Source organism: Zosterops lateralis (assembly GCF_965231275.1).
Source record: "Zosterops lateralis genome assembly, chromosome: 31".
NCBI lineage: Eukaryota > Metazoa > Chordata > Aves > Passeriformes > Zosteropidae > Zosterops > Zosterops lateralis.
The window spans coordinates 827,178-845,738 of record NC_139791.1 but is presented as its reverse complement, the minus strand read 5'-3'; the positions used below and the strand labels follow the sequence as shown (position 1 = coordinate 845,738).

Genomic DNA, 18,561 nt, shown 5'->3' with positions numbered 1-18,561 from the left:
CCATGATTCTGAGTTGACCAATGACTCTTGGATCAGCATCACGAGTCCTGGTTGACCCCAATGACTCTTGGTTGACCACCATGATTCTTGGATGACCATCACGACTCCTGGTTGACCACCACGATTCTTGGTTGACCACCACGATTCTTGGTTGACCCCAGTGCCTCTTGGTTGACCACGACACTGGGTTGACTACCATGATTCTTGGCTGACCTCCATGATTCTTGGGTTGACCACCACAACTCTTGGTTGACCACCATGATTCTTGGTTGACCACCACAACTCTTGGTTGACCTCCAGGATTCTTGGTTGACGTCCAGGACTTTTGGTTGACCTCAATCACCCTTGGTTGACCACCACAACTCTTGGTTGACCTCCACAACTCTTGGTTGACCACCACAACTCTTGGTTGACCACCATGATTCTTGGTTGACCACCACAACTCTTGGTTGACCCCAATGACTCTTGGTTGACCACCACAACTCTTGGTTGACCACCATGATTCTGGGTTGATCTCCATGATTCTTGGATTATCCCAATGATTCTGGGTTGATCCCAATGACTCTCGGTTGACCGTGACACTGGGTTGACCACCACGATTCTTGGTTGACCACCACAACTCTTGGTTGACCCCAATGCCTCTTGGTTGACCACGACACTGGGTTGACCACCATGATTCTTGGCTGACCTCCATGATTCTTGGTTGACCACCACAACTCTTGGTTGACCACCATGATTCTTGGTTGACCACCATGATTCTTGGGTTGACCACCATGATTCTGGGTTGACCACCATGATTCTTGGTTGACCACCATGATTCTTGGATGACCATCACGACTCCTGGTTGACCACCACAACTCTGGGTTGACCACCATGATTCTGGGTTGATCTCCATGATTCTTGGATTATCCCAATGATTCTTGGTTGATCCCAATGACTCTCGGTTGACCGTGACACTGGGTTGACCACCATGATTCTTGGTTGACCACCACAACTCTTGGTTGATCCCAATGGCCCTTGGTTGACCACCACAACTCTTGGATGACCTCCATGATTCTTGGTTGACGTCCAGGACTTTTGGTTGACCTCAATCACCCTGGGTTGATCACCACAACTCTTGGTTGACCCCAATGACTCTTGGTTGACCTCCACAACTCTTGGTTGACCTCCAGGACTCTTGGTTGACCATCACGACTCCTGGTTGACCACCATGATTCTTGGGTGACCACCATGATTCTTGGTTGACCTCCACAACTCTTGGTTGACCTCCAGGACTCTTGGTTGACCAATGATTCTTGGTTGACCATCTCAACTCTTGGTCAACCACCACAACTTCCAGTTGACCTCAACCACCTCCTCAACCTCTTCCAAAACACCGCCCTCACCTCCATCCACCTCCATCCCACCACTCCCTGGATCCCCTCCCCGGTGAAGCTCAGTTGAGGAAGCGCCGGCATCGCCGCGCGCCGCAGTTGCAGGGCAGCTTGGCCGCCGGCTCCTCGATGGGGAACTTGTAGTCGTAGGTGAGCTCCTCGCCGCGCAGGATGCGGCGCAGGGCGAAGATGACGATGCGCTTGTGGCCCTCGACGTGGATGACGCGCGAGTAGCAGTTGGGTTCGCACGAGTGGTTGATGAAGCGCGCGGCGCTGCCGTGCATGGTGGCGTCCACCACCTCGGCCTCGTCGATGCGGAACATGTAGCAGCCGATGCCCTGAGGGGACAGAGCCCGGGGCGGGGTGGTCAGTGGGGTCAAAAGTTGGGGGTGTGGTCAAGGGTTGGGGTGTGGTCAAGGGTTGGGTGTGGTCAAGGGTTGGGTGTGGTCAAGGGTTGGGTGTGGTCAAGGGTTGGGGTGTGGTCAAGGGTTGGGGTGTGGTCAAGGGTTGGGGTGTGGTCAAGGGTTGGGGTGTGGTCAAGGGTTGGGGTGTGGTCAAGGGTTGGGGTGTGGTCAAGGGTTGGGGTCGGTCAAGGGTTGGGTGTGGTCAAGGGTTGGGGTCGGTCAAGGGTTGGGTGTGGCCAAGGGTTGGGTGTGGTCAAGGGTTGGGTGTGGTCAAGGGTTGGGGTGTGGTCAAGGGTTGGGGTCAGTCAAGGGTTGGGTGTGGTCAAGGGTTGGGGTCAGTCAAGGGTTGGGTGTGGTCAAGGGTTGGGTGTGGTCAAGGGTTGGGTGTGGCCAAGGGTTGGGTCGTGGTCAAGGGTTGGGTGTGGTCAAGGGTTGGGTGTGGTCAAGGGTTGGGTGTGGTCAAGGGTTGGGTGTGGTCAAGGGTTGGGTGTGGTCAAGGGTTGGGGCGTGGTCAAGGGTTGGGTGTGGTCAAGGGTTGGGTGTGGTCAAGGGTTGGGTGTGGTCAAGGGTTGGGTGTGGTCAAGGGTTGGGTGTGGTCAAGGGTTGGGTGTGGCCAAGGGTTGGGTGTGGTCAAGGGTTGGGTGTGGTCAAGGGTTGGGGTCAGTCAAGGGTTGGGTGTGGTCAAGGGTTGGGGTCAGTCAAGGGTTGGGTGTGGTCAAAGGTTGGGTGTGGTCAAGGGTTGGGGTGTGGTCAAGGGTTGGGGTGTGGTCAAGGGTTGGGGTCAGTCAAGGGTTGGGGTGTGGTCAAGGGTTGGGTGTGGTCAAGGGTTGGGGTGTGGTCAAGGGTTGGGGTGTGGTCAAGGGTTGGGTGTGGTCAAGGGTTGGGTGTGGTCAAGGGTTGGGGTGTGGTCAAGGGGTTGGGCGTGATCAAGGGTTGGGTGTGGTCAAGGGTTGGGGTGTGGCCAAGGGTTGGGTGTGGTCAAGGGTTGGGTGTGGTCAAGGGTTGGGGTGTGGTCAAGGGTTGGGTGTGGTCAAGGGTTGGGGTGTGGTCAAGGGTTGGGTGTGGTCAAGGGTTGGGGTGTGGTCAAGGGTTGGGTGTGGTCAAGGGTTGGGTGTGGTCAAGGGTTGGGGTGTGGTCAAGGGTTGGGTGTGGTCAAGGGTTGGGGTGTGGTCAAGGGTTGGGGTGTGGTCAAGGGTTGGGGTGTGGTCAAGGGTTGGGTGTGGTCAAGGGTTGGGTGTGGTCAAGGGTTGGGGTGTGGTCAAGGATTTGGACACGGTCAAGGGTTGGGGTGTGGTCAAGGGTTGGGGTCAGTCAAGGGTTGGGTGTGGTCAAGGGTTGGGGTGTGGTCAAGGGTTGGGTGTGGTCAAGGGTTGGGTGTGGTCAAGGGTTGGGTGTGGTCAAGGGTTTGGGTGTGGTCAAGGGTTGGGGTCTGGTCAAGGGTTGGGTGTGGTCAAGGGTTGGGGTGTGGTCAAGGGTTGGGTGTGGTCAAGGGTTGGGTGTGGTCAAGGGATGGGGTGTGGTCAAGGGTTGGGTGTGGTCAAGAGTTGGGTCATGGTCAAGGGTTGGGTCATGGTCAAGGGTTGGGTGTGGTCAAGAGTTGGGTCATGGTCAAGGGTTGGGTCATGGTCAAGGGTTGGGTGTGGTCAAGGGTTGGGTGTGGTCAAGGGTTGGGTGTGGTCAAGGGTTGGGTGTGGTCAAGGGTTGGGTGTGGTCAAGGGTTGGGGTGTGGTCAAGGGTTGGGGTGTGGTCAAGGGTTGGGTGTGGCCAAGGGTTGGGTGTGGTCAAGGGTTGGGTGTGGTCAAGGGTTGGGGTGTGGTCAAGGGTTGGGTGTGGTCAAGGGTTGGGTGTGGTCAAGGGTTGGGGTGTGGTCAAGGGTTGGGTGTGGTCAAGGGTTGGGTGTGGTCAAAGCTGCCAAAAATTTCAACTTTTCCCTCCATTTTTTGGGGTTGTCCTCTTCAATTTTTAAACTTTCTTTTATTTTTGTCCTTTCCTTCCCAATTTTTACATTTTTCCTCCCAATTTTTACATTTTTCCCCCCAATTTTTACATTTTTCCTCCCAATTTTTACACTTTTCCTCCCAATTTTTACATTTTTCCTCCCAATTTTTACACTTTTCCCCCCAATTTTTACATTTTTCCTCCCAATTTTTGCACTTTCTCCCCCAATTTTCAGCATTTCCCCCTCATTTTTTGGGTTGTCTTTGCCATTTTTTGGGTTTTCTTTGCCATTTTTGGGGTTTCTTTGCCCTTTTTGGCAGATTTTTTCCCATTTTTTGGGTAAATTTTCCAATTTTTGGGGTTTCTTTACCATTTTTGGGGGTTTTTTTTGCCATTTTTGGGGTTTCTTTGCCAATTTTTGTGGTTTCTTTGACATTTTGGGGTTTCTTTCCCTATTTTTTTTTTTACCTTTTTTGCTTTTTTTTTACATTTTTTTGGGGTTTCTTTGCCATTTTTAGTTTTTTTTTTTTTCAATTTTTTTGTTTTTTTTTTTCCCATTTTTTCGGGGTTTTTTTTGCCATTTTTGGGGATTCTTTGCCAATTTTGGGTTTTTTTGCCCTTTTTCGCTTTTTTTTAACCTTTTTTTGGTTTTTTTTAACATTTTTTGGTGTTTCTTTGCCAATTTTTGGATTTTCTTCGCCCTTTTCGTGGGTTTCTTTGTCCTGTTTTGCCTTTTTTTTTTACCTTTTTTGGTTTTTTTTTACCTTTTTTGGGTTTTTTTTTACCTTTTTTGGGTTTTTTTTACATTTTTTGGTGTTTCTTTCCCATTTTTCAGGGTCCTTTTGCCCTTTTTGGCAGTTTTTTCCCATTTTTTGGGTAAATTTGCCAATTTTTGGGGTTTCTTTACCATTTTTGTGGTATCTTTGCCCTTTTTGTGGTTCCGTTTTTTTTTTTTTTTTGCCATTTTTGGGGTTTTTTTTGCCCTTTTTGCTTTTTTCTTACCTTTTTTGGGGTTTTTTTTTTTTACATTTTTTGGGGTTTCTTTGCCATTTTTGGTTTTTTTAATAATTTTTGGGGTTTCTTTGCACTTTTGGGGTTTTTTACCATTTTTGGTGTTTTTCTTGCCATTTTTTTGGTTTTTCCCATTTTTTCGGGTTTTTTTTTTTGCCATTTTTGGGGTTTCTTCGCCCTTTTTGCCCTTTTTTAAACTTTTTTTTTTGTTTTTTTTTACACATTTTGGCTTTTTCCCCTTTTTTTTGCCATTTTTGTGGGTTTTTTGACATTTTTTGGAGTTTCTTTGCCATTTTTGGGTTTTCTTCACCCTCTTTTCTGGCTTTTTTTTTTTCCCCATTTTTTGATTTTTTTTTGCCATTTTGGTGTTTCTTTGCCATTTTTTTAGGTCTTTTTGCCATTTTTTGGGTTCTTTTTGCCGTTTTTCGGGGTCTTTTTGCCATTTTTTGGGTTCTTTTTGCCGTTTTTTGGGGTCTTTTTGCCGTTTTTTGGGCTCTTTTTGCCCTTTTTTGGGGTTCCCCACCTTGCTGTCGTAGAACTTCTCCCTCTTGTCGGTGAGGACGGAGCGCACGACGATCCCGGAGTACTCGATCACCATCTCCCCGGCCTCGATGTTCCTCTTGCAGAACAGGCCCCGCCCGTGGATGGCCGAGCTGGGTTTGGGGGGGTCAAAGTCACTCCAAAATCCCAAAAAAATCCAAAATCCCAAAAAATCCCCCCCAAAAAATCCAGCAAAAATCCGGCAAAAATCGACCCGGGAATAACAAAAAACTCCCTAAAAACCCCCAAAATGATCCCAGGGAGCCCCAAAATCCACCCCCCAAAAATGGGGGAGTGAGACAAGGTCACCCCCAAATCCGGGGAAAAGCCAAAAGTCACAAAAATTCCCAAAAAAAAATCCCAAAAATCCCCAAAAAATCCACCCGGGAATGGCAAAAATGCGGGAAAAATTGACCCAGAAATAACGAAAAACTCCCTAAAAAACCCAAAATGACCCCAGGGACCCCAAAATTCTCCCCACCTGTGGATGGTTGAGCTGTTTGGGGGGGCAGAGTCACCCCCAAATCCAAAAAACCCCAAAAATCCCCAAAATCCCCCAAAAAATCCACCCGGAAATGGTGAAAACCCCAAAAAAATCCACCCAGGAATTCCTAAAAACTGCCCTGAAAACCCCAAAATCCCCCCCAAAAAATGGGGGAGTGGGACAGGGTCACCCCCAAACCCAGGGAAAAGCCAAAAGTCCCAAAATTCCCAAAAAAATCCCAAAAATCCCCAAAAAATCCACCCGGGAATGGTGAAAAACCCCCGAAAAATCCACCCAGGAATTCCTAAAAACTGCCTAAAAACCCCAAAATCATCCCAGGGACCCCAAAACCACCCCAGGACCCCAAAATTCTCCCCACCTGTGGATGGTTGAGGTGTTTGGGGTGGTCAAATTTACCCCAAATCTGAGGAACCCCAAAAATCCCCCAAAAATCCCAAAAAATCCACCAAAAATCCACCCGGGAATGGCGAAAACGCGGCAAAAATCGACCCGAGAATGACAAAAAACTGCCCCAAAATGACCCCAGGTGTCCCCAGGTGTGTCCCAGGTGTGTCCCAGGTGTGTCCCCAGGTGTGTCCCAGATGTCCCAGGTGTGTCTCCAGTTGTCCCCAGGTGTCCCAGGTGTATTTTACATGTCCCCAGGTGTATTTTAGATGTCCCCAAGTGTCCCAGGTGTGTCCCCAGGTGTATTTTACGTGTCCCCAGGTGTCCCCAGGTGTCCCCAGCTGTCCCAGGTGTCCCCCAGGTGTCCCAGGTGTCCCCCAGGTGTCCCAGGTGTGTCCCAGGTGTGTCCCAGGTGTGTCCCCAGGTGTCCCAGGTGTGTCCCCAGGTGTCCCCAGGTGTGTCCCCAGGTGTGTCCCCAGGTGTGTCCCCAGGTGTGTCCCAGGTGTGTCCCCAGGTGTGTCCCCAGGTGTGCCCAGGTGTGTCCCCAGGTGTGTCCCCAGGTGTGTCCCAGGTGTGTCCCAGGTGTGTCCCCAGGTGTGTCCCAGGTGTGTCCCCAGGTGTGTCCCAGGTGTATTTTACGTGTCCCCAGGTGTGTCCCCAGGTGTCCCCAGGTGTCCCAGGTGTCCCCAGGTGTGTCCCCAGGTGTGTCCCAGGTGTGTCCCACGTGTGTCCCCAGGTATATTTTGGGTATCCCCAGGTGTCCCCAGGTGTGTTTTAGATGTCCCCAAGTGTCCCAGGTGTGTCCCAGGTGTCCCCAGGTGTCCCAGGTGTCCCCAGGTGTGTCCCCAGGTGTGTCCCAGGTGTGTCCCAACTGTCCCAGGTGTCCCCAGGTGTGTCCCAGGTGTGTCCCAGGTGTGTCCCAGGTGTATTTTACGTGTCCCCAGGTGTCCCCAGGTGTCCCCAGGTGTCCCAGGTGTCCCCAGGTGTGTCCCCAGGTATATTTTGGGTATCCCCAGGTGTCCCAGGTCTCTCAGATGTCTCAGGTGTGTCCCCAGGTGTATTCTAGATGTCCCCAAGTGTCCCAGGTGTGTCCCAGGTGTCCCCAGGTGTCCCCAGGTGTGTCCCCAGGTGTCCCAGGTGTCCCCAGGTGTCCCCAGGTGTGTCCCAGGTGTGTCCCCAGGTGTGTCCCAGGTGTGTCCCAGGTGTGTCCCAGGTGTCCCCAGGTGTGTCCCAGGTGTGTCCCAGGTGTCCCAGGTGTCCCAGGTGTCCCCAGGTGTGTCCCCAGGTGTCCCCAGCTGTCCCAGGTGTGTCCCAGGTGTGTCCCCAGGTGTGTCCAGCTGTCCCAGGTGTCCCCAGCTGTCCCAGGTGTCCCCAGGTGTCCCCAGGTGTGTCCCAGGTGTGTCCCAGGTGTATTTTACGTGTCCCCAGGTGTCCCCAGGTGTCCCCAGCTGTCCCAGGTGTCCCCAGGTGTCCCCAGGTGTCCCCACTCACCGATAGACGCCCACGGCCTCCTTGGCGGTTCTCTTGAGGTGCCGGAAGCGCATGGCCATGGGCAGCTCCAGGCTGGTGGCGCGGCTGGGGGGGCGTCAGGGGGTCCCCCAAAAACGGGGGGACACCCCAAGACCTCCCCAAAAAAAACCCAAACCCCCAAAAAAACCTTCCCCAAAATCCCAAAAAAACTTCTTCAAAAATCCCAGGAAAAAAACCCTAAAAATCCCAGAAAAAAAACCCTCAAATCTCCCCAAAAATTCCCAAATCCCAAAAAAAACCTTCCCCAAAAATCCCAGAAAAAAACCCCTCAAATCTCCCCAAAAATTCCCAAATCCCAAAAAAAACCTTCCCCAAAAATCCCAGAAAAAACCCCCAAAAATCCCCCTCAAATCTCCCCAAAAAATCCCAAAAGAAACCCTCCCCAAAATCCCTCAAAATCCCCCCCAATTCCCAAAAAAAAAAACCCCAAATCCAAAAATCCCAAAATTCCCTCCAAATTCCCAAAAAAACCCCAATACCCAAAAATCCCAAAACCACCCCCAAAATCCCCCCAAAAATCCCCAAATCCCCCCAAAAAAACCTCAAAATCCCCTCCCAAAAACCCACAAAATCCCCCTCAAAAAACCCCAAAATCCCAAAACCACCCCCAAAACCTCCCCCAGGAAAATCCCCCCTTAAAAAACCCTCAAAATCCCCCCCAAAAAAACCCAAATCCCACCAAAAAACTTCTCCCCGAATTCCCAAAAAAAAACCCCCAAAAATCCCAGAAAGAAAACCCAAAATCCCCCCCCCCAAAAACCCCCAAAATCTCCCCCCAAAAAACCCCAAATCCCCAAAAAAAACCCTCTAAAGCCTCCCCAAACTCCCCAAAATCCCCTCAAACCTCCCCCAAAACTCCAGAAAATCCCAACCCCTCCAAAAATCTCCTGAAAACCCCCCGAAAGTCCCAAAATATCCACCAAACCTCCTGCCAAATCCAAAAAAAAAACCCCCAAATCCTCCAACCTCTCCAAAAACCCCAAAATTCCCCCACAAAACCCCCAAAATCCCAAACACTCCCATCTGAAACCCCCCAAAAAATCCCAGGAGACCCCCCAAAACCTCACAAATTCCTCCCAAAATCCCAAACACCCCCAAAAATCCCAGGTCTGTCCATAAACTTGGATTGCAGGGACACCAGGTCTACCCATAGAGTTCAATTGGAGGGACACCAGGTCTACCCATAGAGTTCAATTGGAGGGACACCAGGTCTACCCATAGAGTTCAATTGGAGGGACACCAGGTCTACCCATAGAGTTGTATAGGAAAGACACCAGGTCTACCCATAGAGTTGTATAGGAAAGACACCAGGTCTACCCATAGAGTTCAATTGGACACCAGGTCTACCCATAGAGTTCAATTGGAGGGACACCAGGTCTACCCAATAGAGTTCAATTGGAGGGACACCAGGTCTACCCATAGAGTTCAATTAGAGGGACACCAGGTCTACCCAATAGAGTTCAATTGGAGGGACACCAGGTCTACCCATAGAGTTCAATTAGAGGGACACCAGGTCTACCCATAGAGTTCAATTGGAGGGACACCAGGTCTACCCATAGAGTTCAATTGGAGGGACACCAGGTCTACCCATAGAGTGCAATTGAGAGGACACCAGGTCTACCCATAGAGTTGTATAGGAAAGACACCAGGTCTACCCATAGAGTTCAATTGGACATCAGGTCTACCCATAGAGTTCAATTGAGAGGACACCAGGTCTACCCATAGAGTTCAATTGGAGGACATCAGGTCTACCCATAGAGGTCAATTAGAGGGACGCCAGGTCTACCCATAGAGTTCAATTGGAGGGACACCAGGTCTACCCATAGAGTGCAATTGGACACCAGGTCTACCCATAGAGTTGTATAGGAAAGACACCAGGTCTACCCATAGAGTTCAATTGGACATCAGGTCTACCCATAGAGTTCAATTGAGAGGACACCAGGTCTACCCATAGAGTTCAATTGGAGGACATCAGGTCTACCCATAGAGGTCAATTAGAGGGACGCCAGGTCTACCCATAGAGTTCAATTGGAGGGACACCAGGTCTACCCATAGAGTGCAATTGGACACCAGGTCTACCCATAGAGTTCAATTGAGAGGACACCAGGTCTACCCATAGAGTTCAATTACAGGGGCACCAGGTCTACTCATAAACTCTGACTGGACATCAGGTCTACCCATAGGCTGAAATTATGGGGACACCAAGTCTACCCATAGATCTGAATTGTGGGGACACCAGGTCTACCCATAGAGTTCAATTACAGGGACATCAGGTCTATGCATAAATTTGGATTACAGGGACATCAGGTCTACCCATAAGCTTGAATTGTGAGGACACCAAGTCTACCAATAAATTGGAATTTATACACCAGGTCTACCAATAGAGTTCAATTACAGGGACATCAGGTCTACCCATAGACTCATTCTAGGGACATCAGGTCTACCCATAGGCTTGACTTACAGGGACACCAAGTCTACCAATAAATCGGAATTTATACACCAGGTCTACCCATAGAATTCAATTATGGGGACATCAGGTCTACCCATAAACTAATTGTAGGGACACCAGGTCTACCCATAGACTTCTATAGTAGGAAAAAAAAATTGGGGTCCCTGAGGGGAATTTTTTGGGGTGGATTCCCCAAATTTTCGTGGGGTGGGACAGGAGCACCCATGGGTGCCTGGGTGGGTGGGGCCTCACCGGGTGGGCTTGAGCTGCACCTCATCCTCCTCCTCCTCGCGGGGCGGGGGTCCCTGGGGGAGGGCGCGGTGCTGGGACGCCAGGAAGCTGAACATGTCGAAGGTGCACTTCCTGCAAGGGGGAGGGGAGGGCTCAGCGGGGACCCCCACCCTTGGGTGACACTGCCCCACCCACGGGTGACACTGCCCCACCCTTGGGTGATACTGCCCCACCCATAGGTGACCCCGCCCCACCCATAGGTGACCCCTAAGTTGTCCCCACCCCCAGAGGTGACACCAAGGGGGCTCTGGGGAGAGGGTGGGAACCTCCCAGTAACTCCCAGTCCCCTCCCAGTAAGGCCTGGAGTCACCCAGTCCCTCCCAGTTCCCTCCCAGTTCCCCTAAATCCCTTCCAGTCCCTCCCAATCCCCTCCCAGTCCCTTCCAGTTTGTCCCAGCCCCTCCCAGTTCATCCCAATCCCCTCCTCGTCCCCTCCAGTCTCTCCTAGTTTATCCCAGTTCCCTCCCAATCCCTCCCAGTTTGTCCCAGTCCCTCCCAGTTCCCCTCAATGAACTCCCAGTGTCTCCCCGGCTCCCCCTGGTGGCCACTTTGGGAACTGCAGCGCCCTCCCAGTAACTCCCAGTTTATCCCAGTCCCTCCCAGTATAAACCAATCACTCCCAGTTTATCCCAATCCCCTCCCAGTTTCTTCCAGTTTGTCCCAGTCCCTCTCAGTCCCCTTTAATCCCTCCCCAATCCCCTCCCAGTCCCTCCCAGTTCCCCTCATAAACTCTCAATGTCTCTCCAGGCTCCCCTTGGTGGTCACTTTGGGAACTGCAGCGCCCTCCCAGTAACTCCCAGTCCCCTCCCAATTCCTTCCCAGTCTCTCCCAGTATAAACCAGTAATCCCAAATCCCCTCCCAGTCCCTCCCAGTCCCCTCAATGAACTCCCAGTGTCTCCTCGAGCTCCCCCTGGTGGCCAATTTGGGAACTGTGGCTTTCCCCTAGTAATTCCCAATCCCCTCCCAGTATAAACCAGTCCCCTCCCAGTCCCCCCCAGTGTGACCCAGTCTATCCTAATCCCTCCCAGTTCCCCTCAATTGACCCCAGTGTCTCCCCGAGCTCCCCCTGGTGGCCACTTTGGGAACTGCAGCGCCCTCCCAGTAACTCCCAGTCCCCTTCAATCCCCTCCCAATTCCTTCCCAGTTTATCCCAGCCCCTCCTAGTTTATCCCAGTCTCTCCCAGTCCTCCCCAATCCCCTCTCAGTCCATCCCAATCCCCTCCTAGTCCCCTCCCAGTTCATCCCAATTCATGCCAGTATGATCCCAGTAACTCCCAGTCCATCGTAGTGTGGTCCCAGTATAATCCCAGTTTGATTGCAGTGCCCTCCCAGTAACTCCCAGCTTGATCCCAGTGTGATCCCAGTGACTCCCAGTTCATCCCAGTCCCCTCCAATCCCTTCCCAGTTCCTCTCAATGGCTCCCCCTGGTGGCCACTTTGGGAACTGCAGCGTCCTCCCAGTAACTCCCAGTATAAACCAGTTCCCTCCCAGTCCCTCCCAGTCCCTCCCAGTTTATCCCAGTCCCTCCCAATCCCTCCCAGTTTATCCCAGTTCCCCTCAATGAACTCCCAGTGTCTTTCCGGCTCCCCCTGGTGGCCACTTTGGGAACTGCAGCGCCCTCCCAGTAACTCCCAGTATAAACCAGTTCCCTCCCAGTCCCTCCCAGTATAAACCAGTCTCCTCTAATCCCCTTCCAGCCTATCCCAAACCCCTCCCAGTCCCTCCCAGTTTATCCCAGTTTGTCCCAGTCCCACCTCAGGTAGAGCTCAGCGCGGGCACAGCCCGAGGGGTTCCGGGGCGGGGGGACGTGGGGGGGGTCCCGGCGGGGGGGGTGGTACCGGAACCGGTAGCGGGAGCAGGACCCGGCCCCCGGCAGCTGCTCCAGCAGGAAAACCACGGCGTCGTGGTGGATGCCCAGCAGCCTCAGCCCGCTCATGCCTGCCAGGGGAGGAAATGGGGCTGGGGGCTTCGGAATGGGGGCTGGGGGCCTCGAAATGGGGATTTGAGGGAGTTTGGGGGGTTTAAAATGGGGCTGGGGGCTTCAAAATGGGGGCTGGGGGCTTGGAAATGGGGATTTGGGGGGGTCTGGGGGGGTTTAAAGGGGGGCTGGGGGCTTCAAAATGAGGATTTGGGGGAGTTTGGGGGCTTTGAAATGGGTCTGGGGGGTTGGAAATGGGTCTGGGGGTTTTAAAGGGGCCGGGGTGTTGGAAATGGGGCTGTGGGCTTTAAAATGGGGGCTGGGGGCTTCAAAATGGGGATGGGGGGGTTCCAGAAGAGAGTTTGAGAGGGTCTGGGGGCTTTAAAATGGGTCTGGGGGGTTTTAAAGGAGGATGGGGGCTTGGAAATGGGGATTTGGGGGAGTCTGGGGGGTTTGAAATGGGTCTGGGGGGTTGGAAATGGGGCTGGGGGGTTCCAAATGGGGATTTGGGGGAGGTTGGGGGCTTTAAAATGAAGGTTTGAGCGGGTCTGGGGGGTTTAAAATGGGGCTGGGGGCTTTAAAATGGGGCTGGGGGGTTCCCAAGTGGGGATGGAAGGTTGGAAATGGGGCTGGGGGCTTCAAAATGAAGGTTTGAGGGGGTCTGGGGGCTTAAAAGGGGGTCTGGGGGGTTTAAAATGGGGTCTGGGGGCTTCAAAATGGGGATTTGGGGGGGCTGGGGGGTTTAAAATGGGGCTGGGGGTTCCAAATGGGGTCTGGGGGCTTAAAAGGGGGTCTGGGGGTTTCAAAATGGGTCTGGGGGCTTCGAAATGAGGGTGTGAGGGGGTCTGAGGCCATCAAAATGGGTCTGGGGGCTTCAAAAGGAGGATTGGAGGGGGCTGGGAGCTTTAAAATGAAGGTTTGAGCGGGTCTGGGGGGTTTAAAATGGGTCTGGGGGGTTTAAAATGGGGCTGGGGGGGTTCGAAAGGGGCTGGGGGCTTCAAAATGGGGTCTGGGGGGGTCTGGAGGGTTTGAAATGGGGCTGGGGGCTTCAAATGAGGATTTGGGGGGGGGGTCTGGGGGTTTGAAAATGAGGATTTGAGGAGGTCTGAGGGCATCAAAATGGGTCTGGGGGTTCCAAATGGGGTCTGAGGGGTTTAAAAGGAATTTTGGGGCGATTTTGGAGGTTTTTGGGTGATTTTGGGGCTGATTTTGGGCTGATTTTGGGGCTGATTTTGGGCTGATTTTGGGCTGATTTTGGGGCTGATTTTGGGGCTGATTTTGGGCCGATTTTGGGCTGATTTTGGGCCAATTTTGGAGCCAATTTTGGGGTAATTTTGGGGCCAATTTTGGGCTGATTTTGGGGTGATTTTGGGCTGATTTTGGGGCGATTTTTGGGCTGATTTTGGGGCTGTTTTTGGGTTGATTTTGGGTGGATTTTGGGCTGATTTTGGGGCTGTTTTCAGCTGATTTTGGGGTAATTTTGGGCTGATTTTGGGCTGATTTTGGGGCTGATTTTGGGTGGATTTTGGGGCTGATTTTGGGATAATTTTGGGGCTGATTTGGGGCTGATTTTGGGCTGATTTTGGGGCTGATTTTGGGATAATTTTGGGGCTGATTTGGGGCCAATTTGGGGCTGATTTGGGGGATAATTTTGGGATGGTTTAGGGGTTTTTTTGGGTGTTTTTGGGGTCTCACCTGCGAAGCTGAGGTGTCTCAGGTGGGCGTTGGCTCGAGCCTCCTGCACTCGCTCCAGCACCGCCCGCCAGGCCCCTTGGGAGAGACAGGGGGGTCACCAAAAATCCCCAAAATAACCCCCAAACCATCCCAAAATCAGCCCAAAATAATCCCAAAATTCACCTCAAAATTCCCCAAAAATCCTCCCCCAAAATCTCCCACAAATCACCCAAAATTTGCACTAAAAAACCCCAAAATTCTCCCTAAAAAAAAAAACAAAAAACAAAAAATCTTCCCCAAAACCCAGTCCCAGTAACCCCAAAACCCCTTCCAGTCCCTCCCAGTACAACCCAGTATATCCCAGTACGACCCAGTATATCCCAGTATAACCCACTATAACCCAGTATAACCCAGTATATCCCAGTATAACCCAGTATATCCCAGTATATCCCAGTATATCCCAGTATAGACCAGTATAACCCAGTATATCCCAGTATATCCCAGTATATCCCAGTATATCCCAGTATAACCCAGTATATCCCAGTATATCCCAGTATATCCCAGTATAACCCAGTATAGACCAGTATAACCCAGTATAACCCAGTCCCAGTATAACCCCAGTATAAACCAGTATAAACCAGTACAAACCCTCCAGACTGGGTGCGGTGACCCTCAGCCCGTCCCAGTATATCCCAGTATATCCCAGTATAAGCCAGTATATCCCAGTCCCAGTATAACCCAGTCCCAGTATAACCCCAGTACAAACCAGTATAACCCAGTATAACCAGTTTACCTTCCAGACTGGGTGCGGTGACCCTCAGCCCGTCCCAGTATAACCCAGTATATCCCAGTCCCAGTATAACCCAATATAAACCAGTATAACCCAGTCCCAGTCCATCCCAGTATAACCCAGCCCATCCCAGTCCATCCCAGCCCCAGTACAAACCAGTATATCCCAGTATAGACCAGTATAACCCAGTATAGACCAGTATATCCCAGTATAACCCAGTATATCCCAGTATATCCCAGTATAACCCAGTATAACCCAGTATAGCCCAGTATAACCCAGTATAACCCAGTCCCAGTATAACCCCAGTACAAACCAGTATAAACCAGTATAACCCAGTACAAACCCTCCAGACTGGGGGCGGTGACCCTCAGCCCGTCCCAGTATAACCCAGTATATCCCAGTATATCCCAGTATAACCCAGTATATCCCAGTATATCCCAGTATAACCCAGTATAACCCAGTATATCCCAGTATAACCCAGTATAACCCAGTATATCCCAGTATAACCCAGTATATCCCAGTATAACCCAGTATATCCCAGTACAACCCAGTATAACCCAGTATAGCCCAGTATATCCCAGTACAACCCAGTATAACCCAGTATAACCCAGTATAGCCCAGTATATCCCAGTATATCCCAGTATATCCCAGTATATCCCAGTATAACCCAGTCCCAGTATAACCCCAGTACAAACCAGTATAAACCAGTATAAACCAGTACAAACCCTCCAGACTGGGGGCGGTGACCCTCAGCCCGTCCCAGTATAACCCAGTATATCCCAGTATATCCCAGTATAACCCAGTATATCCCAGTATAACCCAGTATATCCCAGTATATCCCAGTATATCCCAGTATATCCCAGTATATCCCAGTATAACCCAGTATATCCCAGTATAACCCAGTACAAACCAGTATAACCCAGTATATCCCAGTATAACCCAGTATATCCCAGTATAACCCCAGTACAAACCAGTATAAACCAGTATAAACCAGTACAAACCCTCCAGACTGGGGGCGGTGACCCTCAGCCCGTCCTCACTGCTGATCTCAAACCTCAGGTGGGCGTGGCCAGAGGAGGGGGCGTGGCCAGAGGAGGGGGCGTGGTCAAATGAGGAAGTGTGGTCAGCAAAGGGGGCGTGGTCAGCAAAGGGGGCGTGGCCTGGAGAGGGCGGGGCGCTGTTGGCCCCGCCCCCTGCCCCGCCCTGTGGGAGGGGCTCCGGCTCCTCCTCCTCCTCAGAGCTGCCGCCTGGGAAAGGGGAAAATTAATCAAAATTAATTAAAAATTAATTAAATTTAATTAAAGTTGACCAAAAATTAATGGAAATTGAATGAAATGAAGGAGGAAATGGGAGAAAATTAATTGAAGTTGAGTGAAATGGTGCAAAATTAAGACAAAATTAACTCAAAAATGGGACAAAATTAACTCAAAATCAACCCAAAATTCCCTCAAAATCTCCTCAAACCCTCCCAAAATCAACCCAGAATTCCCCAAATCTCCCCCAAATTACCCCCAAAATACCCAAAATCCACCCAAAATTCCCCAAATCATCCTAAATCCCCCCAAAATCCACCCAAAAAGCCCCAAAACGGCCCCAAAAATTTACCCAAAAAATCTTCCCCAAAATACCCCAAAATCAACCCCAAAAATGACACAAAATCACCCAAAAAGCCCCAAAATCCACCCAAAAATCCACCCAAAAATTGCCCCAAAACGGCCCCAAAATACCCCAAAAATCTTCCCCAAAATCCACCCAAAAATCCCCCAAAATCAACCCCAAAAATGACACAAAATCACCCAAAAATTTGCCCAAAAACGGCTCCAAATTATCCCAAAATCAACCCAAAAATGACACAAAATCACCCAAAAATTTGCCCAAAAAATCCACCCAAAAATCCCCAAAATCCACCAAAAATCTGCACAAAATCTTCCCCCAAATCAACCCCAAAAATGACACAAAATCGCCCCAAAATTGCCCCAAAATCCACCCAAAAAGCCCCAAAATGGCCCCAAAATACCCCAAAAATCTTCCACAAAATCTTTCCCCAAAATACCCCAAAATCAACCCCAAAAATGACAAAAAAATCACCCCAAAATCAGCCCAAAAACGGCTCCAAATTATCCCAAAATCAACCCAAAAATGACACAAAATCACCCAAAAATTTGCCCAAAAAATCCACCCAAAAATCCCCAAAATCCACCAAAAATCTGCACAAAATCTTCCCCCAAAATACCCCAAAAATGACACAAAATCACCAAAATTTGCCCCAAAATCCACCCAAAATACCCCAAAATACCCAAAAAGCCCCAAAAGGGCCCCAAAAATTTACCCAAAAAATCTTCCCCAAAATACCCCAAAATCAACCCCAAAAATGACACAAAATTGCCCCAAAATTCTCCCAAAAATCCCCAAAATCCACCAAAAAAGCTCCAAAATGGCCCCAAAATACCCCAAAAATCTTCCCCCAAATACCCCAAAATTAACCCAAAAATGACACAAAATCACCCAAAATTTGCCCCAAAATCCACCCAAAATACCCCAAAATACCCAAAAAGCCCCAAAATTACCCAAAATCCACCCAAAAAGCTCCAAAATGGCCCCAAAATACCCCAAAAATCCCCCAAAATCAACCCAAAAATGACACAAAATCACCCAAAATTTGCCAAAAAAATCCCCAAATTCTCCCAAAATACCCAAAAATCCCCAAAATACCCAAAAATCCCCAAAATTACCCAAAAAGCCCCAAAATGTCCCCAAAACACCCCAAAAAATCTTCCCCAAAATCAACCCAAAAATGACACAAAATCACCCCAAAATTGTCCCAAAATTCTCCCAAATTTCCCCCAAATTCTCCCAAAATCCCCAAAAATCCCCAAAATTACCCAAAATCCCCAAAAATTACCCCAAAATCCTCCCAAAAAGCCCCAAAAATCCCCCAAAATTCCCTTTTTTTACCTGCACAGGTGGCCCAGGGGGGCTCCGAGGTGACGTCACTGGGCGGGGACCTGCAGGGGAATTTGGGGGAAATTTGGGAATTTTGGGGAATTTTTGGGAATTTTTGGGAATTTTGGGTGATTTGGGGAGAAAATTTGGGAAATTCTGGAGGATTTGGGAAAATTTTGGGGAATTTTAGGGGAATTTTTGGGGAATTTTGGGGAATTTTGGGGATTTTTGGGGGAAATTTTGGGGAATTTTTGGGGATTTGGGGGAATTTGAGGGGAAATTTTGGAGGATTTGGGAAAATTTGGGGGATTTTTGGGGATTTTTGGGGGAATTTTTGGGGAATTTTGGGGAAATTTTGAGGATTTGGGGGAATTTTTTGGGAATTTGGGGGAATTTTGGGGGAAATTCTGGAGGATTTGGGAAAATTTTGGGGAATTTTAGGGATTTTTGGGCGAATTTTTGGGGAATTTTTGGGAATTTTGGGTGATTTTGGGAGAAAATTTGGGAAATTCTGGAGGATTTGGGAAAATTTTGGGGAAATTTTGGAGGATTTGGGAAAATTTGGGGGAATTTTTGGGAATTTGGGGGAATTTTTGGGAATTTTGGGGAAATTCTGGGTGATTTTGGGAGAATTTTTGGGAAATTCTGGAGGATTTGGGAAAATTTTGGGGAATTTTAGGGATTTTGGGGGAAATTTTGGGGAATTTTTGGGGAATTTTGGGGGAAATTTTGGAGGATTTGGGAAAATTTGGGAATTTTTGGGGATTTGGGGGAATTTTTTGGGAATTCTGGGTGATTTTGGGAGAAATTT

The 18,561-nt window shown here is 50.1% G+C and overlaps 1 protein-coding gene across 1 annotated transcript in view; it reads right to left on the bottom strand.

Annotated features, from left to right (window-relative positions):
* The window catches only part of KMT2B (lysine methyltransferase 2B), a gene marked incomplete at its 5' end in the record, with an annotated part of 80,064 nt that overhangs the window by 911 nt on the left and 60,592 nt on the right, over positions 1-18,561 (bottom strand). Inside the window, 11 exons of the mRNA XM_083880788.1 lie at positions 2-282; positions 344-524; positions 583-889; positions 1,167-1,711; positions 5,250-5,379; positions 7,647-7,718; positions 10,387-10,497; positions 12,180-12,363; positions 14,039-14,113; positions 15,809-16,054; positions 17,763-17,812. Coding sequence (XP_083736914.1) covers positions 1,436-1,711; positions 5,250-5,379; positions 7,647-7,718; positions 10,387-10,497; positions 12,180-12,363; positions 14,039-14,113; positions 15,809-16,054; positions 17,763-17,812 — 1,144 coding nt within the window. The 3' untranslated portion in view covers positions 2-282; positions 344-524; positions 583-889; positions 1,167-1,435. The remainder of the gene's footprint in view (position 1; positions 283-343; positions 525-582; positions 890-1,166; positions 1,712-5,249; positions 5,380-7,646; positions 7,719-10,386; positions 10,498-12,179; positions 12,364-14,038; positions 14,114-15,808; positions 16,055-17,762; positions 17,813-18,561) is intronic.